This window comes from Seriola aureovittata, chromosome 13 (assembly GCF_021018895.1).
Source record: "Seriola aureovittata isolate HTS-2021-v1 ecotype China chromosome 13, ASM2101889v1, whole genome shotgun sequence".
Lineage (NCBI taxonomy): Eukaryota > Metazoa > Chordata > Actinopteri > Carangiformes > Carangidae > Seriola > Seriola aureovittata.
In genome coordinates this window covers 10,794,735-10,822,083 of record NC_079376.1, presented here as the reverse complement: position 1 = coordinate 10,822,083, position 27,349 = coordinate 10,794,735, and the positions used below count along the sequence as shown (strand labels likewise).

At 38.5% G+C, this 27,349-nt stretch overlaps 4 protein-coding genes across 4 annotated transcripts; all 4 read left to right on the top strand.

Annotated features, from left to right (window-relative positions):
* Nucleotides 1-9,626: 9,626 nt before the first annotated feature.
* Nucleotides 9,627-12,728, top strand: LOC130179659 (B2 bradykinin receptor-like). The gene is made up of 2 exons (XM_056392615.1): nucleotides 9,627-9,779; nucleotides 11,137-12,728. The coding sequence occupies exons 1-2, from the start codon at nucleotides 9,760-9,762 to the stop codon at nucleotides 12,173-12,175; spliced, it is 1,059 nt and encodes a 352-aa protein (XP_056248590.1). The 5' UTR covers nucleotides 9,627-9,759; the 3' UTR covers nucleotides 12,176-12,728.
* A 1,543-nt stretch (nucleotides 12,729-14,271) lies between these two features.
* Nucleotides 14,272-15,796, top strand: LOC130179660 (B2 bradykinin receptor-like). The gene has a single exon (XM_056392616.1). It carries the CDS (start codon nucleotides 14,310-14,312, stop codon nucleotides 15,333-15,335), a length of 1,026 nt encoding a protein of 341 aa, XP_056248591.1. The 5' UTR covers nucleotides 14,272-14,309; the 3' UTR covers nucleotides 15,336-15,796.
* An 872-nt stretch (nucleotides 15,797-16,668) lies between these two features.
* Nucleotides 16,669-19,336, top strand: bdkrb1 (bradykinin receptor B1). Its single transcript, XM_056392614.1, has 2 exons — nucleotides 16,669-16,741; nucleotides 17,179-19,336. Exons 1-2 carry the CDS (start codon nucleotides 16,724-16,726, stop codon nucleotides 18,268-18,270), a joined length of 1,110 nt encoding a protein of 369 aa, XP_056248589.1. The 5' UTR covers nucleotides 16,669-16,723; the 3' UTR covers nucleotides 18,271-19,336.
* Nucleotides 19,337-22,311: 2,975 nt separating this feature from the next.
* LOC130179676 (B2 bradykinin receptor-like) lies at nucleotides 22,312-27,154 on the top strand. Its single transcript, XM_056392638.1, has 2 exons — nucleotides 22,312-22,510; nucleotides 24,157-27,154. Exons 1-2 carry the CDS (start codon nucleotides 22,491-22,493, stop codon nucleotides 25,208-25,210), a joined length of 1,074 nt encoding a protein of 357 aa, XP_056248613.1. The 5' UTR covers nucleotides 22,312-22,490; the 3' UTR covers nucleotides 25,211-27,154.
* Nucleotides 27,155-27,349: the final 195 nt, after the last annotated feature.

Below are 27,349 nucleotides of genomic sequence, written 5' to 3'. Positions count from 1 at the left end.
CTGAAAATTGACACAGGGTGGTTAACTGATGATGTGTATCAATAAGATTCAATTTCTTAATTTCCCCCCAAATCAGAGTCATAATTGAAAGCTTTCTCACCGACTGTTTTAGTCTTGCTGTTATTTGTTAGGACACAAGACGCAGGCCAAATGTAAAAGAAGTCACATGTGAATCATTTCTGCATTACACTTTCCTTTCTACCTCCAATCGCATGGGAGGGTAAATACTGTGCCAAGTGTGGCAGGGAAAAGAGAGTCTTTAATGCAATCCCACGGGCTCTGCCACCATCCCCTGACGCTGCAGCAGCCTCAGTGAAAATACTTCATTACTGTTGCTCCATGATGGGAGCTCAGCATCGCCCGTCATCCAAAAGGCAGGAGCCCTATTTCTTTGATTAAGTATTGCTGTTGAGTGGATGGCTAGCTCTCTCTGCAATGAGGCAGGAGGGCAGACAAAGTGTCTGTCTCCGCCTGTCATCTCGTACAGAAAACATCCTTAGAAAGAGAGAGGGATTTATGACGGAGCTGCCCTTTGAGCAAGATGGATGCTCCCTGCTCCCCTGTGCCTTGAGCAAAATCTCCAACTTATTAAGCATATTACCGTTATTACCGTTTATTAATATGAACATTCATTTTTTAATCAAGCCATACAGTATTCACACTGTTTGCAAAGTAGTATCAGTTTGGAGTCAAGAGTCTATATAGTCATGCTGGCTCTGTGAAGAACACAGCGCTTTCAGTTAAATGCTAACATAAGTAGCCAGTGTGCTCACAAGGACAACACTAACATGATGATGCTTAGCAGGTATAATGTTTACCATGTTCACTTCGTGTTAGCATACTATCATTTGATTATTGTGGGAGAGGAAAAGTCATGGGATCATCAAAATTATTCAGCTCCATCTTCTTGCAACCTTGAATGAACATCATTTTGTGCCAGTCATTCTTTTAGATACTGAGATATTTAGATGGTATACAAAGCGAATAATGTCAACCTTATGGTGGAAACTTTTATGGGATCACTAAAGTTAGCAGGATTAATCGTCTGAGGAACATGAATGTCTGTACAAATTTTCATGCCAATCCATCCACTGATGGTTGAGATATTTTACTCTAAGTAGAAGAAATGGACCAACCCAGTGCCAGACGAACATTGCCATCCCCTAAGCCACAGAGTAGTTAAAAAAAACCCACCAGCACAGCTGTTGTTATGCTGCTGCCTGCTGGGAGAGACACTCAGGTCACAGGTGAACTTTTTCAATCATTAAATACAAAGCAGATATGACATTCAATGTATAAGGAGGAACCTGGTCCTATAATACAGTGAAGCAGATGTAAATGTAGGACTCAGAAAGTACCAGAGGAGGCCTGGGAATAAATACCCGTCCCTCAGCAGACCACTGCCACAGCTCTGTCACTACACTGAATATGATTGGATATCAGCATGCAGAACATGCAGCCCGTCACCATGGAGACTGACATGTATCACTCCGTTCGCCTGGCGCATCCATTGGCAGACATAGTCGAGTCTCACTAGTACGGTTGCTGGCCAAAATTGAAGTGGAAGCCACTCCTGGGGGCTAATGGAGGATCTATTGAACGGAGAGTGAGACAAGTAGCGAGACGGATAGACAGATGCACAGGCTGACAGAAAATGACAAGATGATTGAGATGAGCAAGAATTCAAAAGAATGGGGAAGAAAAGGATCAGGATTTAACAGTGGGAAAGCGTCTGTCCGTTTCTCTGTGTGGTGATGACTGTCTGACAGGTGTTATTTTAGAGCAGAGACTGATCGATGTGGAGCTTTGTCATCTTGAGCTCACTCTGAAACACAAGCAAGTGAGCCAGTGAGACTGCTTCCTGTTTGTGGCAGTTCCAATATCTGCTATGTTATTTATGATTTATGACACCTGTAAAGTCTTTTCTGTGTGAAATAAAGGCACTGCTTGTGTTCAGATGCTTTTCTTACATCCATATAGTACTTTTTACTGCACTACATTTTATTGAAAACTTTAGTTAGGCTACTTGCAGTTTCAGATTAATAATAGAAAATATAACCAACAAATAAATTATGATGTAATATTTCAAGATAAGACTTTATTGATCCCCTAGGGAAATTCACAAGATACCCGGCAGTATATAAAGAAATTAAAGTTGTTTCCAACTTTACTCACTGCAGCATTAAAGTGATGTACACATTAATGCATCAATATATAAATATATATATATATATATATATATGATATTTATTAGTCTCATAAGGGCTATTCAGCATAATGAGTACTTTTACATTTGCTACATACTTTTGTACTTTTGCATGAGTAAAATTTAGAATTTTGACTTTTACGTGTGAGAGCATTTTAATGGTGTTGGTCAAATTGTTTATTTTGGTATTGTTATTTCTAAATACATGCCATGATAAAGTATTTGGTATTTTATTTAGTTATGTCTACACATATTCTATCAAATGATCAAAAAATATTTTCCACTAAAATGTAGTAGAGTGTTCATAATCAAATATTTCAGTAGCCTCAGATAAATATTCTGTTACAGTCACATCAACATTAATGTGTTGTGTGTATGGAAGTCTAATGCATTTCCATAAATGTTGTAATGTGCATGTGTGATTTCAAAATATGAGGGTTGGCTGTCCTCTCACTTTTAGTGTATCTCCAAGACATTTTACATTTTGTCCAGCAGAGGGCTCAATATACAGGACATGCATTACACAGTGTATACTGTAGAATCAGAATCAACTTTATTGGCAGAGTACAAAAAGGAAAAAGAATCTGACTTCACTTTTCAGTAGCTGTATATATACTTACACACAGACTGACAACAAATAGAGCATAAAAGAGTAAAACCTGCAGGAATTCAGTGTTGAATAGAGATAGAGAGTATAAACAGTATATTATACTCAGACTTATGTTTGACAATAAATAGGTTATGTACCTTGCAAAACGTGACTGAAGTTTTTTTTTTTTTTTTTTTGGGCTTTTTATGCCTTTATTCTAGATACAGTGAAAGAGAGATAGGAAGGACAGGAAGGTTGGGGAGAGAAAGAGAGAGAGAGAGAGAGGATGACATGCAGCTGCGGTAAGGACTAAGCCTTGATGGTACACGCTCTACCAGGTGAGCCACGAGGCGCCTCCATGACTGTAGTATTTGTATACGTTAAGTACAGTAGATCTCATGATATTGTACAGAAACATAATATGCGTATGAGAAGAGATATTATGTGTTTAAATTCTAACATCACTGTATTCAACTAATTTTTAACCAGATTTGCTGGATTTCTAATAATACTTTCATTTTTTTTTGGTGGTATTTTGATAAGAAACAACTAGATTATTCAAATGGAGGTTGAAAGTGTGAAAGTTTACAGTGTTTTGTCAATGCATCAGGTTTTCTAAGAGTTTTTCTCTTCAGATGGAAGAGATGTTTCGTGGATATGGAGGAGACAAGTCAGTGATATGTAGTAGCAATCCACTGGTAGTGTCACCATTTTGTCAAAAGTCATTCAGTGAAACATGTAGTCATCTCTCTTGTCGCTCTGAGGCAAATGTTGACTATATTATCTGTCAGTCTGCATCAGAGTAAAATGACAAAATATTCAACTGTGTGAGACAAAACATGCCTCTCATCTGTTTGTCTTATAGTGTATTTAAGATTTCAGAGTTTATCAGAAATCCTCTTCATGGTGGAAAATCTAAACAAAAAAATATGAGGAGCAGATTTTTGTAATAATAAAAAGCTTCTATCGTTTCATGTCTTACACAATGGATTTAATTCTAGATGTTTAACAGAGTATGAGACTAAATGATTTGCCAAGGTGGTGACACAGCATATAAAACTTGCAGTAATTGGTCTGACGCATGGTTGCTGAACACCACTTGCAAATGTTAACAAAATGGACGCCTTCTAGAAGTTATATACTTCGGGAAAATAATTTGTAGTCATACCAACAATTACCAACTTTGCGAGCAGCTGAATGACCAAATATTCATTCCTGATGAAGTGGTTTCCTCCCACGTAGTTTACCTCAAATTCAGTTCTTCCCTAAACTCTAAACACCCACAGCCAGAAACACAAGCTTTGAGCTTGGTTTGTGGTCATAAACAGGTTTATTTCACCGTAAATGGCAAATTTCCTTGCATAACTTGAATGTTTATTTCGTCTGATGTTCATGTATACTGAATAAAAACAAAAACAAAAGATTCTGACGAGAGCACCGGTTGCTGACTCACAGTATAGCATAATGTTTTGCAATAGCTAGTTTATTAATATGAAAAAGGGGATGTGAAATCTAGTTCTAATTCTTTGTGTTTTCAAGCTGAAATGAAAATGATGCATCAGGATTTCTAAATTAGAGAACAATATACAAGAAAGGGGATACACATGACTTTCCCCAAACTGTCTCACCCTGTTGTACAGAGACAACTCATATCAGATCTAAAACAGCAAAAAACAGAAAAACTGAGTTGTTGTTGTTGTGTATCTGCTGTGTATTTTTTGAAGAAATGGCTTTGTGTACCCTGGCTGGCTGCATTAGTGGTGTCACACAGTGCTCATCAAAGTTGCATTAGTGGTTTCAAACAAGAGCCGAGGCCTATAGGGCCACTCCCAGCTTCCCAAACCCTGGGATTAGTTTGATTCCATCTCTTCCAGCTCTTGCTCGTTGAAGGCCCTGATTGTTTCGGACAGCTGTGAAAACAATATGTAAACTGTGCGAGAGGAGCTGTTCCCCACTGTCTCAAATCTGTGATGACTTATGAAAGAGGGAACGGGGGTGGGATCAGCACCGAGTAATGGAGCTCACAGCCTGGAAAAAACTTTAAGAGACAAGCAGAAGGAGACAGGAAATGAGCTGAGTATTTCTGAGCTGCCGCCCCCTTGTCCAGACATTTGTTATATATTTCATTACACACTGCTGAGACATAACTAACAGCAGCAGACAGACTATAATAAATTACTTTAGAGTCTACTACATGTCAGTTAATGTATTGTAATGTAAAGGGATTCTTGGTGTGTGTCTCTATAAATGTATGAAGGACTGGGCCAAGGGGTCTTAAATTGAATAAATGTTATGTTTGGGCATATGAATGATTTTTTCTCCACTTACCTAATCTAGCCCTGCAGACAATTAAGCTTTTATTTGCTGTGGTTTGGTGATAACCACCACTGAGACTTCTGACGCCATCCCAATACGATGAAGGTGAACAGATCTGCGTCTGTGGTGCTCAAATTATTGGAAAATCATATTTGAAAAACCAAACAGCAGCTTTTCTTTCCAATATATTGATTACGCAGGATAAACTATAGACCCTAGTGTTGACACTTTATTGTTTTGTTGTTGTTTTTTTACATTCAGTAGAAGATAGTTTCTAATAAAAACTGCCCACAAGACAATAGAAACAAGCTATGTTAATTTAAGTTTAGTTCTCTATCCACCCATGATGTACTGCAGCAGGAAGCAGGAAAGTGCAAATAACTCAGTCACGGTTGGCAGCGGTTTACTATTGTTACTGGGCCAAAAGATAAGTTATTTATAGGCAGCAACAGTGCAGATTATCCTGTAAAAACAAAACAAAAAATAAAACAATGTTTTCCTAAGGACATTCTCAGGAAGACAGATTACATATCTTTAAAGTGACAGTTTGTTCAATTAATTTTATGCTACTAAAAATAACCTGTATTTGTACTTTCAGTGCCAAAATAGTGATTTGGAGCAGAAATGTTGTCAGCATCTGAGTTTTCATTGTGCGTTTCATTGTATTTATGATACTTAAGTCATAAGTCACCTACCCACACAACACTGCGTGCATTTTTAAATAGCCACCTTTCGTTTTAGATTCAACTTCAGAGATTTGGAAAAAATTTCAAATGAAATTTGATTACATAAATCAGTTCAGGATTTATAAAGATGCGAGAAATAGGTTGTGGATCAGTTGTTCTTCTTCAAATAGGAGAGGCAAGACCCAGGTCAAACATTTATCCATGTCCTTAACCCAAGACACTTTGCAGTCGATTACAACAAGTGTCTCTACATGTCTACAAATCAAAATAGTTTAACTGCAGTTATTCACGTAATTCTCTTTAAATTAAGACGAGTCTGGTCCAATTATATGGAGCAGAACTAATCTTGGTAACAAACAGAAAGAAAGCAAAAATTCTAACAATAGAATAGAGTTCAGAGCTGAACCTGGCAGGAGACAATATATTCCATCAAAATTCAGGGTCAGGGTTAGGGTTAAGGCACTCAAAGCATTCTGTCAGGGCATATGCTCAAAGGAATATTGATCTAAAACTTAAATAACTTAATACCGTTACCAACTCTTAAGTAAATATTCTAACATAAACCCTGGCCATTCATTATTTGTAATAAAAAGGTGTTATATAACTACTTTTGTTCTATTGAAGTCTCATTTGACATGCATTTGGTTATAGTATAAAGACCAGTCGACCATACAAATGAATAAAAACATCAATCAAATAATACATCTGACTTTGATTCTTATCATTTTAAGAAACGAAGAATAGGTGGATGAGGAGAGGAAGTTTGTCCACTGCAACACCAGGAAGTCTCAGCTATCTCCCCGTTGACAACCTACTACAACCTGTCAAGAGAAACTAATGGTGGGCTAGAGAATGGCCCCAGAACCAATTTATGATCTACAACTGAATGCTAACTGCTACAGGGCTCCCGTTCGCTGAAGGTCACTCTGAGGTCACTGGTTACCAACCAGTATACAGATCCTTTCCCTAAAAACAAGATTAATGGTTTGTGAATGATAAAAATTAAACTTCTTAGGTATGTGCTACTGAATATCATGAGGATTTGACCAACCTGATGTGGGGAAATGAAATTATTGCAACATTACTTTAAGGAAGATCCCAGTCTTGTTAAAATGAGACATTCAGCCCACTTACTTCCTCATGGTCATGCATTTAACTCATACTAATCATATGACTTTAACACACCAGATTAGTTTTCATATATTATTGACTGCACTAAAGCCCTTTGTCTACTCTACTCAAAGCTAAGTTGAAAATGGCCTTTGGTTTAAAGTGCATTCTTGCTATTTAGGTGTCCTTGTCTCTCAAATGGCCATGTTGCTCAACCAAATGCTGTTTCTGAGATAATCACAGGTCACACACACACACATGCCTATTTGAGCACAGTACAGAAAATCTATAGAAAATCTGATTATCCGCAATTTGTCTATTATAAGCTTTAATTTAGTTTGGAAGATTAAGTTGAGTGAAGGAAGAGATTTGAGGGTCGGATACTGACATAACGCCGAGAGGAAGGGTATCATTATACAGGATACAATATAACAGGAGAACAACAATGGATGATGAATGTGCAACATCAAGGCAATGCCAAAAGGGTGAATTGTTCGGTTTGCTGTTCTGCGCTGAACTTTGCCATCTACCCTTTCTAGCCCTAAAAATGACACTTAGTCCACATCAAAACAACAGCAGGGTAAAGAGGCCTACCACAATCAGTCTGATAGGAGGACTTGCTTATTTGATACAGAAACCAGTCCTGCTGTATTGGGCGGGTCAAGCCTGGGGAAACAAAACACATTCAAGAGGCACACAAAGAGGGATCCTCACCAGAAACTTGGAACAGCCAGGGCCAGAAGCACAGGACCACACCATTAGGAGGAATGTAATCTATGATATCAAATGTCTTACAGCAGACAAATTTGCATAGCGGCAGCAGCAGCAGCAGCAGTGTAACAACTTAAATGAGCAAGTTTTTCAGCTCTTACCACGTATTCAGGCCAAAAACAACACTAGTTTAACAAAAAATCCAAAAGGGGCTATGTAGGTAGGGGTGATGAATATTTAGATTGGATGGCAAGTGTGAGTAACAACCATTTATAAGTTTATCAAAACAGCAAAACACAGCAGAAAGGGTTTTAGGGTGGTTTAATAGTGTGAAGATTGTACAACCCGTCTCAACAAATTTTGCAACATGGGATTATTTCATCTCCTTTTTGATGTTGACAGGTTTCAGAGAGGAAATGCCATACTTTTGCATGAGTACGTGAGAGCGCAGGTCCTCGCAAATTTATTTACAACTTGTGAGTGAAATATGACCTCACCACCTTTTTGCAATCTGTGTGCAAGCAGAGCATTAAGTTGCATCAATCATTTTATCCCTCATTGTGCCAAGTGAAGAGCTAAAATGCGAAAATAAACAAATTGCCATACAAAGATCTTCTAGGAATTAGAGATGACTGATTAGCCAGCAAATCAGCCCCTTGCCAAATTATGTTATGATAGCGCCTTTCATACAAGTTAGTGCAATTCATTATTCATTGCTTGACAGATGACTAACAAGCTGGTAAAAATACAGATAATATTCAAATATGTAGTTGTTTCCACTGGAATTCTCAATAATGTGCTCACACTGCCTGGATTGCTCTTGGCAATGATGGGCGAACTGGGCTTGGTGGATATCTGGTGCCACCTCCATCCCAGAGATAAGGATTTTACTTTCATGCACAGGTACATGGCAGTTACTCGAGGTCGGATATGTTCTCGATATCTGGTAAAGAAATGTACAGGACTAGTGAATGTAATATAGAGCCAATTACCATATCAGATCATGCCCCATGTCATCTTAAAGATAAAGGTTGGAACAAATAAACAGTTTAAATATTGGAGACTTAAGGTCTCAATTTTAAACAATGAAACGATTCAACAAGAAAAGATTTGATTGACTATCTGGCCTTAAATGATAATGACACAGTCTCACCCTCTACTCTTTGGGAGGGGGCCAAAGCAGTGATGAGAGGGAAAATTATTGCTATCTCTTCAAGAGTAAAAAAGCAAAGGCTAGCCTAACAAGTTGAATTAGAGAGGGACATTAAGAGATTAGAGACAGAGCAGCTGTGGGAAGAATTTCACTGCAAGGTAAAAACGAATTTCTTCTGAACCCTGCTGATAGTTTCTGCCTTTAAAAATAATATACCAACAAATTCTGGAGAAACTGTGGGATTGGAAACAAATTCCCCTGGATATACTGCCGGAACATCAGTTTACCACAGACCAGTGTTACATACTGCGTGTTCTGTTGATGAAAAAAATGACTATAACAATGAATTTCATTGGCTATAAAAAGTCGTATATGTTCCATATATGATGGAACACATGACTGCCCAGCTACAGCTATAGTTACATCCTTTTAGAAGAAGATGGGCACCAGTTATTGACTACCTTAGCTAGGAACTATATTCGCTTTATGTATGCGAATCTGTATATGTGTCTATGTATGTGTAGATATATTTGTATGTATGTATGCACACACGCACACACATGAGTTTATGGATGTGTATGCATATCTGAATAGAGGTATTTGTGTGAATGTCCTACTGCTGCAAGGTGCTATTTCATCTACTGTACAGGTGAATATGTAAAATGAAGCCCAATGTCAAGGTGGTTCTGCTCTAATGTAAATTGCCTGCTTCTGTTTGAAAATGGCAATAAAGTTTGAAGAAATTAAAAATATTAAAAAATAAACACTTAGTCTGTCACATCAAATGTGTCCATGCTGTGTTTGATACTTACGGAGGAAGGAGAAGGAAAGGGGACTGAACTATGACTTTTTGGCAGACATCACTTTAATTACAGTTTCCTTTAAAAGAATGAGTCAGAGAAAGAGAGGAGAGAGAAAGGGAGTGTGCTGGTGAGAGTGGAGCAGGGCATCTGGAACTCTCTGGTCTCCTTAGACTTACTCAGGAGGAATGACTCTTCTACCTACAAGGTATGTACATGTTTCATTTGCTTTATTTATTGTAAAAAAATATTTCACATAATCAGTAAAACATTATATCTTTAAACATTAAGAATTTACATGAAGTTACATGATCACTGTAACCTGAAACCAGAAACCTGGTTTGAAAAGAAAAAAAAAGAAAAAATTTACTGACGTGTTAAGACAGCTGCTGCTGTCAAGATAGGTTGGGTGACAGAATATCTTGATACATAACAGTAAACAATTTAGTTAAAAAAAACAAAACAAAAAAAACAAACTTGGAGATGAACCCAGTAGAAACATGTCTTCTTATGTTCCTCAAAAAAAAAGTTTAGTCTTTAACGTGTCATTGAGCAGCAGCAGTAACACGTGTTTATAGAAAGGAAATTTGAATGAAAATTACATTGACTGTAGTTATCATATATCAGCCCCAAATATTAGAAGATAAACTGAAAACCATGAGCCTTATTAATGCCAAACATCTGGTTATTGTCAACTACATTTTCTTTTTTTAACACATTTTTCACATTTCTGGATTCAATTTGTCCAGTACTGGATTCTTCTCTTTACAGCAAAAATAAATCTTACAGTAACACATTTGACGGTTTGATGTTTGCTCTTAAATTGCAGCCTATTGACTTAATAATTTGCACTGCATTCAAATACATCCTTATAACTGCTGAATATGATTTGAAAATACAGTTGACTTGGTCATAATAATAGTTCAGCCGAGTAAGATATGACATACGAGTATGATATCTCATATTGTGCAGAGCACCCTCAAGGGAATAAGATGGAACGGAGCTGAGCCTGTTGCTCATTAGTGGTCATTTGTGTCTGGGGCTGAGGTACAATTGAAATTAATGATTGTTGGGAAGGCTGGCTGATAGATTGTATAATTTGAGGTTGCACTGCAGCAGTTAGCGACTCCATATGCAGCTGATGTACAGTATGGAGATGGGCACTTTGTTTTATAAACCGGTGTGCAGTTGATGCTCAACTGAAGATTGGCTATTTGTAGAAGCTCAAAGTATTTTTTTTATGGTGGCTTGTGTTGTTTGAATGCAATACAAATAAAGACCTCAATAACATGTTGTACAAGGAGAAATGTCTTCAGCATTGGCAGGTGTTTATTAATTTTAAATCAAATATTTTTTTGTTTGATTTCAGCTATACAGTGGTGAATTTTCCACTACAACAATACACACACACACACACACACACACACACACACACGATACATCTGAGGAGTTGGAAAAGGTGAATAGGTGCTGGTAGATGGATTTTACTAGTTTTGGACAGAGCCTCAGCAAGAAGGTCAATAAGCATATATGTTTAATTGTCCTTTTTTCTATGTTCTTCACAGCGTCCCAGACTTCAGCACCACAGCTCTATATGGAGACCAAAACAACACCAATGGCACTGGGTGTCCTGAGCAGGATGACTGGCAGTGGCTCAACACCAGTCAGCCAGTGTATATCCTGCTCATCTCTGTGCTGGGAATTGTGTTTAATATGTTTGTCCTGATGGTATTCTGTCTCCACAAGAAGCCCTGCACCGTAGCCGAGATCTACTTGAGCAACTTGGCTGCTGCCGACCTCGTCCTGGTGTCCTGTTTGCCATTCTGGGCTGTCAACATATCCAACGGTTTCAACTGGCCCTTTGGTCAGTTCCTTTGCAAACTCATCAACCTGGGCATTAAGATGAATGTCTACTGCAGCCTCTACTTTCTCATTCTGATCAGCATAGATCGCTATGTGGCATTGGTGCATACAATGTCCCATGGCAGAATGCGTAGGCCGAAGTATGCCAAACTGGGCTGTCTGCTGATGTGGGGTTTTGGTTTGCTCCTGAGTGTCCCCACGCTCGTCTACCGGGAGGTGAAATATTTCCCTGAGTACGATGTTCACGCATGCTTTCTGAACTACCCAAGCCACGTCATAGAGCTGCTCTTTGATGGGCTGTTGATCATTTTTAGCTTCATCATCCCCATTTCGATTATCTCATTCTGCACTATCAAAATTATCCAGGCTTTGAAAATCCAGGCAGTAGAGAGGTTCAGTGCTGAGAAAACAGAACAGAGGGCCACCACTCTGATGCTGGCTGTTCTGTTGGCCTTCCTTATCTGCTGGTTACCATTCCACGTGGTCACCACATTGGACGTGCTCCTACGAGCAGAAGTCCTCGGAGGGTGTCACTTATCAGCAGTCCTAGAAATCTGCAACCAGATCTTCACCTACCTGGCCTTTTTCAACAGTGTCCTCAACCCCATCCTGTATGTCATCGTAGGAAAGAACTTCAGGAAAAAAGTCCGGGAAGTCTTCCAGCAGTGGAGCGTTAAGAGAAGAGCAACGCTGGATTCCACACGCTCACACCTGTCCTCTACTCTAAAGACTGTAATATAAAATACTGCTATCATTTTCAGACTGTGGTCAAATCATTTAGTAATCTTGTGCCAATGTAAATGATTAAAAATGATTAGATTTGCAGTGTATGTAATTGTATAGTAATTGGACCAAATCACCCTTCCTCAAAATCAATCTGATGAGATTTCTTCTCAAAAAGATAAACTCCAGCTTCGTTTATTTTTGGGAAATGTAATGAGGGTCATATAGGGCTGTAATGTTCCCTCCTAGTTAAGGTGTTACAGATAGAATAACATTTTTAGCTGTCTCAACTATTCTAAATGATTATATATCACTTAGCATGAGCTGAAAAAACCTAACCACAATTTTATAGCATTACCACAACAAACTACGGCTGGTCTCGTTACAAACATTGTCAAACATCAGTATCTTGAATGTACAGGTTTAATGTAAATCTGCCTGGTTTCTGTAAAATAATGTAAATACAATTTTCATATTCTCTGTTGTATTTCTGATGTCAGGTTGTAAATAGTACAAGTATACGTTTCCTTCTGAACATTGAAAATTCAAATAAAATATACATATGGTTTTATGGATGTCTCATTGAATCTTTTTAATTCTTTTAAATGTTGAGCATAAAAATGAAAATGTAAGAGTGCCTCAGCAACTGCTTGCTAAGTGATTTCTGATGTTTCTGACTCATTGTCTGCAGAGTTAAAAACAGGATTCTGTCAAAAAGTTTCCAGTGGTGACACACAAACATGCTGGCTGGATAGGCACCAGTTGTCTCATTATACATTTCTCGCCACCCCACCATTTAATGGCCCAATGTTGACTCAGTGTGGGCTGTGGGCAAGGGTACACCCCTATTTGTCTCCAGAATGAAGACATGTGATGCCAAACAGGAAATCTTTGTTAGGAGTCAGACTTTACCACTATTGCCAGAGATGGAAATTGTTGTGGAACAAAAAACATGCAGGCTGACAAAGTTACCTCAAATGGCCAAACGGAATAGGCCAAAAATACATAGTTTGACCTGTTTTCATGTATTTTTGTTGGCCTGTTAGGATAATGACACCATGTTTTTTTACTCTCTTCTTTCAAATCTGGAATATATTCTTCTTTCTTCAAAAGCATGGGTCTGAATGAGATTGAAATAAGGGATCAGTATACTGTATACATATCCTCAGAAAAAGAAGGAATTTAAGATCTATTCATTTTTGTGGGAACAGGTTCCCATACTTTACATTGTTTTCCATACTTTCCTCCCTTGCTCCGTGCGTTACCTGTTGCTTCAAATCTCGACACAGATGGGTTGCTGTGAGTGCTGACAAGTCACCCCATGAAAGGAAGACAGTTTACGCTTGCCAGTCCCTCTTCTTTACATAATGCAGGATGAACACAACACCGAGGGTGCAGGAGCAGCTGATTACTTAGCAAGAGTTGATACAACTTGGACAGAAAGCAGCTGAATAGCTTCTGCTCTCTGAATGGAAAAAAACAATTAAAACAAATAAAAGGATGACTTAAATCACAAACAGTATATAACCCATGCTAAGGTATGTGTGCTTGTTGAAAAAGTCTCGACTATACAGGATGATGGCGTACACGTGGCACATCACAGAAGATGACAGTGTCCTCAAATGTCATTCAACAGCTGCCTTGAGAAACATCCATCAAGAGGATGGAACCTTAGACACTGTTTCCACAAAGTCCAAAAACAGTGTTATTCTCATGAAAAATGGCTGTGTCTGCAGTATAAGTTTAGTTTAAACTTCCTTGCACAAAAGCGAGGAGAAAATTTTAGTTGAACTTTAATATATAAATTGTCACTGTGTATTCGTGTGTGTCCATCCAGGTATAAATGTGTGGCCTGTGTTGCTCCTTACAGTGTCTGCTGCTAAGACTCCACTCTTTGATGATGGCATGTGTGTGCTGTGTGCTCTGACCGATAAACCACCATTATCAACACTCCATTAAATCAATTATGCCTTCACATTTAGAACTCAGATCATGACGTGAAGGTAGCAACACCTACATCAAACCTGTGTTGACACAGTTAAAAGGTTTTACTGGTATGTGTTCGTGTTGACCACACCCTCCTTTTTCTACCTCTAAAAATGACTGTGCAGCAGCTTTCGCAGTGATCCCCGACTCAGCGGATGAGTGACTTATGGAGAATGCCACAAGAGCTGAGCTTGTCTGCAACCACACAGATGCATGGGACTGGGTTTACACCATGCAACCGGCCTACATGTCCATCATCTGCTTTCTTGGAGTGATCGGCAACTCATTTGTTCTTTGCGTGTTCTGTCTCCAGAAGCGGCACAGCTCTGTGGCCGACATCTACCTTTGCAACCTGGCAGTGGCTGATCTTCTCATGGTTTCATGTCTGCCATTTTGGGTGGCAACCATTATCGACAGGTTCCACTGGAGGTTTGGAGAACCCATGTGCCAATTTATCAATATAGTCATTGGGATGAATTATTACTGCAGTGTGCTGTTCCTTACGCTTGTGAGCGTGGACAGATACCTGGCCCTCACCAGACCGCTGTCCCAGGGGAGGGAGAGACGGGCCTTCTGGGCACGTGGGATTTGCGTCGGTATCTGGATTGCTGGAATCCTGCTCAGCTTCCCTGCTATCCTCTTCCGCTCTGTGCAGTTCTTCCCTCATTTGGGGATTGATGCATGCTACTTAGCGTACCCCCATGAAGGCTGGAGACTGCGCTACAACATGACTGTCAGCATAGTAGGCTTCCTTATCCCTGTTCCTATCGTATCCTTTTGTAGTTACCACATCACTAAAGTCATTCGGAGCAGCCAGAGGATGAGAAAATGCAGCAGAGGAAGTGTGGAGAGGAAAGCAGCATATCTCATCCTTGTTGTTCTGGCTGTGTTTATCCTCTGCTGGCTGCCCTACCAAGTTCTGATCATCTTGGATACTTTGGATCATTATGGAGTCATCTCTGGATGCACATGGGCACATGTGCTGGACATTGGCAACCAGTTAGCTACTTACTTTGGCTACAGTAACAGCTCATTGAATCCTTTCCTGTATGTGATTGTGGGAAAGCATTTTAAGCAGAGGGCAAGGGATCTGTTTAGACTAGTGCTGTGCAGGAGGAAAAGGCAGTGGGGAAAGTCTCCTCATTCCAATGCTAATCTCAACTCTAAACAAACTGACAGTACAAAAATCTAAAGCTCATCTACACAGACAGAAAATTTGTTGTTCAAGAAATTAGTTTAATTTAAATGCAATATCAGAGTTAGTTGAAGACATTGGTAACCTATATATACGGAAAATATGAAGCATAGCTTGTAGCTGGTTAGCTAAACTTTTTCAAAATGTGACAAAATTGTGGCTCTAATCTGGATATGTGCAACTGTTGAATGTTTTTCTGATGTTTTTTCTGATGGAAATATTCTATTGACTATTTTTACTATTTGTTGTTCTGTTTCTGATGACATGTAGCCACTCCCCCAGGTGTGGCTCATTCACAGATGCACTTCCTCAGTAATCAAGCAATCAGGTTAAAATACAGACTATTCCATTGCGGGTGCCGGCATTTCCTTCTCCTTCCACATGACAAATTGTCCACTAAGGCTTCAATAAATGATGCTAGCGTCATTTAAGATTTTTAACAATGTGTGAGTGCTGTTTTCCTCAATAAAGTACAATCTGTGACTATTACAAGAATTGGATGTCTCTGTTTTGATGAAAAAGGATTGCTTACACATTGGAAGAAGATGAGCCAGGTTTCCTTTCAGAATGTCTTAGTGGACTGGATGGAATAAATCAAGTGTGCTGTTATCATTTTGACCATAAAAGGTATAACACAGCCTCAACTAGCGATTTTATACTGACAAAAAAAGTTCTGTTTACACTTTGTATTCTATCCAGTTTGATTGTTACTTGGTTTTGAGCCATTTAAGTTATTGAGTGTAATTGTTGCTATTTTATCATCTTGCGTAAGGATGAAATTGAAAACAGATTAGGAAAGGATTAAAAATAAATTATAAATGGATTAGATAGAGATAAATCAGTTATAAGTGCTTACGTCAAAGTATAACATTCACAACATCTCAACATCAAAACCTAGAGAGAGGTATTAGAGAATGTATAAACAGGAAATAATCCTGCTATTCAGTTAAATCAGATGGATGTTTACTATATTATTATGAACTGCACATAATACAGTGAGGTCATCTTTCCTTTGACCTTGCAGACAAGAAAAAAGAGCCAGTTTTATTTTCATTGATAAAATAATACTTAAAATTGTAAATCATAGTAAGACGATCTAGTCTTGATGAAGTCAACGCATTTGGTGCATTGCCGTCTGCAGTTTGGGCTCCTCTCCAGAACATTTAGTGCACTGCAGTTTCAACTTGTGTCTAATGTGCACAGGCCGGATTTTGACTCTTTCATAAACAAGTTGATATATTGAACTCCTAGGCCAAGGGTGTGGAAGAATGCAACTATGTATACAAAAGAAACTTGTGTGTACTCTTCCTACGGGCTCAGTGTACACAGATGAGCCTTGTTCCAGACGTGTTTTTTTATCAATAGTATTTCACAACAGGAGGAACATGTTCATGAAACGTACGGTAAGAACATCTCATTTTGCATCCTTTGCTTTTTTGCGTTTTGAGTCTTAGTCTGTTCTTTAAAAGTACTAATGGTAACAACATAGTAGGTCTTACCAAGGCGAACTGAAAGAATGTGCAAGAATAAGAATTGTTTGAGTATTTTAAGTATTGTTAAGCTTAGGAACACAAATCATGCATGACAATGTGTAAGTGTCTGTTTCATCAGCACTAAAGCTGCTGAACTGAACTAACGTCATGACATCAGCAACATTTTTATTGTTGATGTATAATTTTTTTTTCATGTTTTATTTATTTCATTATGTGTGAATAGGAAATTATGAACTATAAAGATTCAGTTTTAATCTTTAATGCAGCAGGTTTAAAAACAACAACACTGTGTGTTTTGAATCAAACAACAGCATTTTAATGATGGGGTTTGAAATTTCATGTCTTAGCCCATGGAGCCAACGAAGCTTGTTACTGTGGCAACACTGTGGTCTGAAAACAGCACAACATCCCTGCCAGTGGGTCCAGTCTGGGAGATCGTCCACTCTGTCATTCCCCCATACATCTTCATCTTAAGCCTGTTAGGCCTTCTCCTTAACAGCTTTGTTCTGGCGGTGTTTGTAGCCCACAAGGATCGTCTGACTATAGCAGAGATCTTCCTGAGCAACCTGGCACTGGCTGACCTTATTCTCCTGTGCGGCCTCCCTTTCTGGGCAATGTACATCCTCAACGACTTCAACTGGCCATACGGAGATGTCTTATGCAAACTCGTCAACTCTCTCATCATCATCAATTTCTACACCAGCATCTACACCCTAGTCATGATTAGCATCGACCGCTACCTAGCACTTGTGAAGACCATGAAGGCCAGGGGGCTGAGGCGGACACTTTATGCCAAGGTGACCTGCTTCTCCCTGTGGATATTAGGGCTCCTACTGAGCATGCCAACTATGGTTCACAGAAAGGTGAAGTTCTTGGAGGAGTATGGTACAACATCCTGTATATTGGATTACACTCATGATAGCTCTTGGAAGATGGCCCATCAGATTCTGTTGAACTTGGTGGGCTTTGTACTCCCTGTTCTGGTAATTGTTTTCAGCAGTGGGAACATAATCAAAGCTTTAGCTGAGAGGAAGGAGAGTGTAGCTTTTAATGACACTCATGATACAAAGGCCACTGCACTTGTGTACGCTGTCACACTACTATTTTTACTGTGCTGGGGTCCTTTCCAGATATTCACCTTCCTCGACACACTCTGTGACCTGCAAGCTTTGGATGAGACGCTGTGGTCTCATACTCTCAATATTGGACATGACATTTCAGTGTATCTGGCCTTCGTCAACAGTACCCTCAACCCACTACTGTATGTCCTCTCAGGGCAACACTTTAGGAGGAAAGTTATCGCCATCTACAGGAAGACTAGGTATCATCGCAGAGGATCAGACATGACCACATATCAACGCTCTGTTGCATCCACTTACATCAACAGAACAGAGCAAATTAAGACTCTGGTAATTCTTAATGCAAATGATCAGATGTAACTTTTACTCTCTGAGATGCTGTCCTCCACTTCCATTGCTGATAATGGGTAAAGTGGATTTACAGGATATGACTCAAAATGTTATTCCATGAGACTTAATATGATAAAAATGCTCTTATATAGTTAAAAAGCTCTATCAGATTATGTTTAATGTTGTGCTTTATGAAAGTTAAGGATGTAAACAGAGAAAATGGATGTAATCTGTAGGAGAAATGGAATCGGATTACAGTTTACAGTCTCTGTAGTGGCACTTATGTCTTACTTTGTGGACACAGTATGTATCTGAATCTGTCTCTGTTAACTGTCACATGGCCTTATTATTAATGACTTGTGTTTAAATGTTAAACACACAAAAGAAAACCTGGTCTCTCTGATCTTGTATCTAGAATTTGTCTTCTAATGTCTTTCCTTGTGTGTTCTTTGAACAGTCTAATATGAAAGAATTGCCAGCCACAAACTTTGTGTTTATTCACAATGTTCAGTATATTTTTGCATGTTGACAAAACATTTATTCAAGTAGTGACATACTGTACATACAGAAATTATGGCAGTCTTTCTTTACAAGATCAGATTTTATTACTTTTTTATCGTGACTCATTTTTGTGTATTACTGGAATAATTTGGGATCATCTCAACTGAACAAGTGATGTACGATTATAAACATTAATCCTGAATGCAGAGGCATGATGTAAGGCGTACAGTAACCTGCCTCAAACTCATACTTTACCAAAAGACCTCTTTTGTAAAGTCCAAGTAGGTGTAAATGGGTCCAACTTGATGAATTTAGATTATTGCAGTTTTGAGTTACTGTAGTTTTTGATACTTCTGACTGCAAGTATTATATAGTGCAATTCTAGCGGGTTCTCTATAACCATGACGACTTTGTAAAGTTACAGTTAAACTAGTTACAGAGAACCTGTCCCACATGATTTGCATTGCTCTTTCATGGGTTGTCAGAAGTTTACCTCAGACAGATTTGCTTGTTAGTTGGTTCATCCTCTTTCTCAAAACATTTAAAAAAATATTTTGTAAAAATGTAAAAGTGAAAATGCTGCTAATAAATCATAATTGTGACTGTTGTGGTGGTTGTCCAAACATGTTTTTCTATTGAAAGCATCCATGGAGAATTAATGAAAATTTGGAAAGGCGTGGTAACATTAACTATGGAGGATATGGTTTAGCCAGCATTTATTTATTTTAACTTGGATGACGCAAAAAACTCTTTGCGATTTCCCGACATGTCATTGCAAAGCACATACCACCACCACATTTCCACTTGGCAATATTTCCTGTCATTAGAGAATACCTCTAAAAGTAATGACTGCAATTCTGCCATCATTAGCTACTGTATTTTGAGATCAATTAAAAAATGCCTTAGTATGCTAACATTATATCGTGAGCATCTTACCATACCAACTGTGTGCACGTTGACATGTTTTTATCGAAATCTTATAATCAGCAATTCTCACATACATCTATCTGATAAGCTTGAGGTTATGTTTCTATATTAAAGTATCAGTTTGACATTTAGCAGTGGTAACATCTCTACAGTATTCATGTGTAACTCATTATCTGGAAGCCATTTGCCCTTCTGTATGTTCCCACTTGACATCCATTTCCAGGGCCCTATTATCTTAATCTAATAACATGAACAATCACGGTTAATTATTCTAGTTTAATCTATATTGTTTTGATCATCCCATTTCCCTAACTTGCTACGCCTTTCTTTCCAAGTCAAAGTGTATTTTACAGAGGGAGGGTCTATGTTTGTCTGCATTTGTGCTGTGCAGGCAAAAAAGGAAAAAAGTTGCTCATATACGTTTTCTTTCACTCGAGAATATGCAGAGAAGTTTCTATGAACTGTGAGTTACCGAATTTGTGTAAAAGTGTGTATTTCCATGTGTTGTCAGCTTTTTACCGGATGCCCAACCTCACCACTCTCGTTTGGCATGACACTGATTGTCTCTGGATTTTCATGAAGTTCCCTTGTGCCAAGGTCGGATTGACGAGAAATGGGAGGCAGGAGAGGAAATACTGTGGGCGGCTTTGCAAGTTGCTGCAGCTGTCTTGCTTCCACCTAACAGTAGAATTTCACAAATTGAAAATGATCAAGGGTTTGATAAATCACTATATCTTTAAAAGCAGGCATTTTGACTTGTCCTAGCAGGAAAAGTGCAGGTGTAAACAAATTCATGTCTCCCAGTAAACCATGACACCAAGCCGACATGCACAAAAGCAGGACCTTGACACTGAAGCAGCTGTGAAAAACTTGTCTTGTCTTTATTCTCTATGTATCACTTTCAGTGCCAGCCCTATATCCATCCAGTAATTATGCTGTATGTATTCTTTGAGCATGCAGTTAAACAAACAAGAATGCAATCAATCAGTGTTTCCTTAACAAGATTGTAGTCCCACCCTCTAACTCAAATTAATTGGATATTTATGAGTTTCACAATTTCACAGGTCAGACATACTCTCTGCAAAGTGAAAGAGGCAATATTTATTCCAGACAGGAAGTAATTTTGTCGCAACACAATCTTCACTTAAATGAGTGTTGGTCAGATGCTTGTGCGACCACAGCTAGTGGGGCCTTCAGGCTTGATTTTATTTCTGTATAGAGGATGTGGGCTGATTTTAACACCACCTGCGTTGGTCAGTGATTTTAACCCTGTCCGGAGTACATATACAGGTAATATTTCATCCCCACCCAAGTAATAATATGAGGTACAATGACCTACTGTTGTTTGATTTAAATCTCATTTGGAACATCATGAAGTCGATCTGAGTTTTTTTCCATAACCCTAATGTTTATTTTTCTTCAGTTTAGTGTGAAATTTAATTTTTGTAGAAAAGAATGTTTTTGCTAATTTGATAGAAAGAAACATGTTCACACCAACAAGAGTCGCCAGAATGGCAATAGACTCTTAGTCTTGGTTTTCTTCATATTGCTACCATTGAAAAAGAAACAAATGTCATATCACTTATGTCTTTATATTTCATCTGAATCGGACATGTTCTGCAGTGTTTCTTTTATCACTGTACTTAAGGTGTTGTTTTTGATTATCCTTATTATCATTATTACTTCTACTTTCTTCTGTGAACTGACATATTTCAACCACTCAGGAGAACATCAATTGCTGATGTTAGAATAAAAAGTTTGAGGGGCATCCCGGTGGTCTATAGATTAGGGCGCTACGCATCCCTGGTTCATGTCCATCTGACCTTTGGTGCATGTCATTCCCATTTCTTTATCCCCTAATTTCCTGTAGAGTATCTGCAGGTACATTGTAAATCATTTTAAGTTAAGTTTAATTCACTAAACTCATCATTTCAAGTCTTTAGGTTAGAAGAGGCGGTCTGAAAATTAAAACTAGAGATTTTAAATTGAATTAACATGAAATTAACAACATTTACATATTTATTTTAAATTAACGAGAAAAGATTAGTTGACTCCACTAAATTTCTTTCATATTTTGCAATGAAGTATAAATTATATTTTCACCTACTGTAGTAATGTTATACAATACTTTTGGGGCTGCCAGGAGATGTACCTTTTAAGAACTTAAAGTGAGATTGTTTCAACAGTAAATTTAGTGTACATAGGACACTGTTCAATCCTTTTTTGGGAAAGTTTCAGTCAGTGTCTACAGACTTATTGCAAGCACAGTCACTCCTGTTATCTACAGGACCTAGGAAACTCATTGTCTAATAAAGACATTTTTTAATACCACACAGAAAGTGATTTACTAAAGGTCTTAAAAACTCAAACTCAAACTGGAACTCATGTTCCCACAACATAAAATATATTTCCTCTGTTTTTCTATAGAATTGTTAATTGCATCTTCTAACATAACAATGTAGATACCACCACCGTTTGTTTAGAAAGTCCCACATGTGGTTGAAGCATATTCTAAAACAACACTGACCTTAAACAAAATGAGTTGAGAATTAACATCTCTGGAAAACAAATCATCATAAGACTGCAAAAAGAGTTGCAGGGTGTTTATACAATTGCTACAAGAAGGGGGGGGGGGGTTAAGAGGGAAGGAGGAGCAACAGGGCATGTCAACTCATATTTCCAAGAATTTCTGACATCACTTTGATATCAGATCACTTACTCCTTTAGGAGAGCAAGTCGAAGACTGAAGAAAAAGAGCAGAAGGCACTGCAAGAGTGTAGACGGGATTCTTGACATTTTACATCTAGACTTTATCAGACAGAATGTCTCTTCCTACCACAAGGTATGCATAAGTTTCATTGTTACTTTTCTATCTTTTACCATTATTCGTCACTGAATGTTCATCAATGACTTAATTTTCCATATTGTTCAACATCAGCAATTGTTTGTGCTTTACAACACTGTCTGTTAATGACAATATAAACAAGCTTCATAAAACTGATCTGGGTTTAATTTAGATGTGCACAGCCTGCTCAGATAAATTATACAGGTTTTGAAACCCAGTGGTTTTCTCGTGCCAATATCCGTACTCCAGCAATGTCACGGCATTTGTCTCAACATGTTTAGTGTCAAGCAATGGTCTGGATAAACAAGTACTAGTACATTTGGCAGTTAAATCTTCTGTACCGTGTGCACTCTGCTGAGTGGTTTATGTAGGGAGCAACATGCACAAAAAATTACTAAACAAATACCACAGAAGTTTATCCAAACAAAAGTGGATCTTGCTATAGTCTTAGTTGATACTACACTGAAGGTTCCCAGCCACATGGGAAATGTCAATATTGCAGTGCATGATCAGCGCCTTAACCCGTGAGGCAAGTGGCTCATCTCAGAACATTTTGTTTTTCTTTTATTACTCTGAAAAGCAGGCACCCATTTATGTGCATTTATGAATTTCCCCTAGGGGATAAATAAAGTATCTCTCTATCTAGATGTCATCAACATATTTTTCTTTAACCATAAAGTGTTTGTGAAAACAAAAGTTTTCACCTTTTGGCACTTTGCCCACATTGAAATAGTGTGGGTTTTTTTTTTTTTTGGGGGGGGGGGGGGGGGGGGTTGAGTTTTTTTTGTTTTTTTTTCACAAAGCAGGTCCTACAACTAATCTTAATCAGTCAAATTCTAATAATTATTTATGGCACAATGGTAGTCTGGTTAGTGTCTCACATCTGCATACAACCTGTTCTCTGCTTAGTGTTTATTTTGTTCAGGGTTGTGTCAGCCAGATGCAGCCAGTCAGATAGAATAATAAATCACTTTTCACAAAATAAAAGTTTTTCATTAATTTTCATGAAATAGATTCAACATAATACATTTTGTTTATTCTGCATTCCAGGTAGTATCAATCAATTTGCCATTGTGTTGCTCTGATCATGTAAAAAGAACTTAATCCTAATCTAAAACTACTCAATCTCCTTTTTCCATATCTCTACAACCCAAGTCTCAAAGCCAAACAATGTGTGAGTGTTCTCTCAAACCAGTATTCAAGATCCTTTAACATAGAACAACAGGGTATATTAATGAAAATTGCAATAGAAATAGCCTATTAATTGGCATCATTACAGACTATAAACAGTCTGCAGAGTTTTGTGAGAAGTCAAACTTCAGTTGTCTTCATTTGAATAGCTGCAGCATCTGGGTACCAGAGAGACTCATTGTAAAAATGGCTTGACATCTCTGGGGACTGTGTTAAACAAGAAAAATATTTACAGTATTTCTCTTCCTCAGTATTAGTCAGTATTATATAAAAGCATGAATTCAGTTTTTAGTACTACTCAGTATTTCACAGTGTTACTCGGAATTCAGGGTTTCTCAGTATGCCATGATATGATTATAACAGAATGTTGGAGAGAATTTTCAAAGTAACCTTAAAATTGTTGTAATGCTCGTGTTGTTTTAATGTTTTGTCTCGTCGGCTCTCCTCCACAGCGTCCCTGCAAACTTCAGCCATGCGGCTATACAGGAATGCCAAAACAACACGAATACCACTGCGTGTTCTTTTGACAACAAGGGATGGACCTTCATGATAACAGTCTATATCCTGATCGTCGCTGTGCTGGGAATCGTGTTTAATCTGTTTGTCGTGATGGTATTCTGTCTCCACAAGAAGGCCTGCACTGTGCCTGAGATCTACTTGAGTAACTTGGCTGCTGCTGACCTCATCCTGTCGTCCTTTCTGCCCTTCTGGGCTGTGTATACAGCCAACAAATTCAACTGGCCCTTCGGTAGTACCATGTGCCAAATAGTCGCTCTTTGCATCGTAATGAACGCCTACTGCAGCATCTACTTCCTTGTTCTGGTCAGCATAGATCGTTACTTGGCACTGGTGCACCCGCTGTCCCATGAAAGAATGCGCAGGCCAAAGTATGCCAAACTGGCTTGTCTGCTGGTGTGGGCTTTGGGCTTGCTCCTGGGTGTTCCTGTATTCATGTATAGGAAAGTGGCATACAATTCTTGCGCGAATAAATATATATGCTTTATGCAATACCCAAGTATCAAGATAGAGCTGCTGACTGAGGCTATGCTGATTACGTTCAGCTTCATCATCCCCATTTTCATTATTTCCTTCTGCACTCTCAAAATTATTCGAGCTCTCAATCACAGGTTAAATGCCCAGAATACAGAGCATAAGGCCACCACTCTGGTCCTGGCGGTCCTCTTGTCATTCCTGATCTGCTGGGTGCCATTCCACCTGGTGAAGATAATAGAAATGCTTTTTACTGCCGAGGTCTTGGAAGGGTGCGACCTTCACAGACACATAGAAGCCACCAAACTGATCGTCATATACTTAGCCTTCTTCAACAGTGTTCTCAACCCCATCCTCTACGTCATTGTGGGAAAAAAATTCAGAAAAAAAGTAAAGGATGTCTTCAAGCAGTGGAGCGCTGAGAGAACATCGACCCTCAGCCTCAGCTCTGTACGCTCATACCTGTCGAGAAGTGATAAAAGTGGGGATGTCTCAGGCAGATCTGCTAGACTGTGATCCTTTAAGCATGCATGTTTATTTTAGATGCATGATGGAACCTTTGGAGCGTTACCCATTAGATCCTGTTCATTATGGTAGGGTTTGAACACTCCCGCTTTCATTATTTGCTCCAGTTGGACCATAATCCAGGGCTTTAGGTAAGAGGGGGGAGAGTGTATGTGTTCAATGTATGCTGTCACACTACACTTCTCACCTTGCTGGGATCTTTTCCCAGTTTTAAACCTTCCTTGACACACTCGCACATCCTCACTTCTTTGATGATTAGATGTGTTCGCACACTTTCAAAATTCACTTCAGTGCGTCCCGCCTGTTTCATCTGGGCAACACTTCAGGAGGAAAGTAAGGCAGAGGGAGGACAAGACATCAACACCGAAGACGTCAACGCTCCGTGGTGTTAACGGACCACAAGAAACTAAGCGTGCGGCCATTTTTAATGCAATGGCTCAGATTCGTCTCTCTCTCTCATGACATCCTGTTGACATTTCGTAGGCCACCACTTCTGGTGCAACTCTACAGGATATGGACCTCAAATTAATGCATTTGCCATTCTAACACTTATGCCCCAACTGTTGTTTCATTGAAAATGCTTTCAGACTTAACACAATAATAATACTGCTAAATAATTAAACAGCACTGTGTTTTATACTGCAGAAGTAATGGGTACAAAACTAAGATAATGGAAGTAATGTATAAAAGAGGCGGAAACAAAGTGTTTAAAGTCTTAATATGATACTTTAATTGTAGGATGTTCCATGTGGCTATGTGTGTCTGAATCTATTTCTCCATAGATAGTGTTGCTCTTACTGATATTTTAAGGCTAGATCAAACCCTGCTATATATATATATCCATGTAATATTACTGTAACCCTCTAACCGTAACCTTTCTCTCTGACACTGTAACTCTTGCATTTTCTTTTCCTTTGACTCTAAAAAGCATTACCACCTACACACTGTGTGCACATTTGCATACATTTGTTGATTTGTACAGTTTGTTTACTTCAGCACACATTCACAGTAACCTGAACAGTAGTGACCCACACAGTCACGCTGGTATCTCTTTACAGTGTGAACACACTTCACTGTTTCTGAAATAAGTATGTGTGTTAATCAGTTTTGAAACTATTGCATAATCAACTTAATGTAACACCCAGAGTCGCATAAATGCAGCAGTTAAATCTTTTGTCAGCATTGCAAAGTTTGGATGAGGCTTTTCCACAATGAATAAAAGTAGAATTTCTTCTTGTTCAGGACAAAATATTGGAAATACCTTGGCAATAATGCCAAGAAAACTTTGTGTACACACACAACAGTGTTAGTTGGTCTAAGTCAAACTAACACATTGGTCTATAAGCTGTAATGAATGTTTTCAAGGAATAGCTTGGGAATAATATTACAGTTGCCCTGCACTTTCTCTGTATTTACCAAGTTAAACTGGGAAATAGAACATCAAAGAAAACTGACTAGCCAAGAATCTACTTACTGATTTCCCAGATATTAACAGTGAGAATGTTTTTACTGCTGATGAGAAATTTGGTGTTGGAATAAGCAAAAAATAAACAGAAATAAAAAGAAAATATAAATATTTGCTTTACGGTCAAAGTGCACAAAACTTACACTAACGTCTGTTTACATGTCTTGACACTTGAATGTGGGAATGAGATGATTTTTTCTGGTTCTGCTGCACCCATTTTAATGTTCCAGAGGCACAATGGTAAGTCAGTGGAGAACTCAATTAATGTTCTCATACTGAGAGGAGATTTTATTTTCATTCAGTGCATCACAGATCACTGTCACAACTTTATATAGTCAGGTTCAACCTTGTTTTTCCACAAGACAGTCTCTCATGGTAACTGCATTTGTTGAAATATGTCTGTATTACTCTGTACTTAGACTGCTTAAATACAATGTACATCATAATCACAATAAAAATCTCAAAGTCAACCTGTTTCCCAGAATAATTAACAGACTTTCAGTGTTACCCACATTCAAACTCGACTATAAAAAGGAGTTTGAAAATAAGAAAAAGCCTTATCTATGACTCATTCGTGTGTTAGAGCATTTGCTGTGTTGCAAAGACGTAATTGGATGGATATCTCTTCTTTTTTAAACACTGAACCTCAGCCCCAGCAGCTTCAA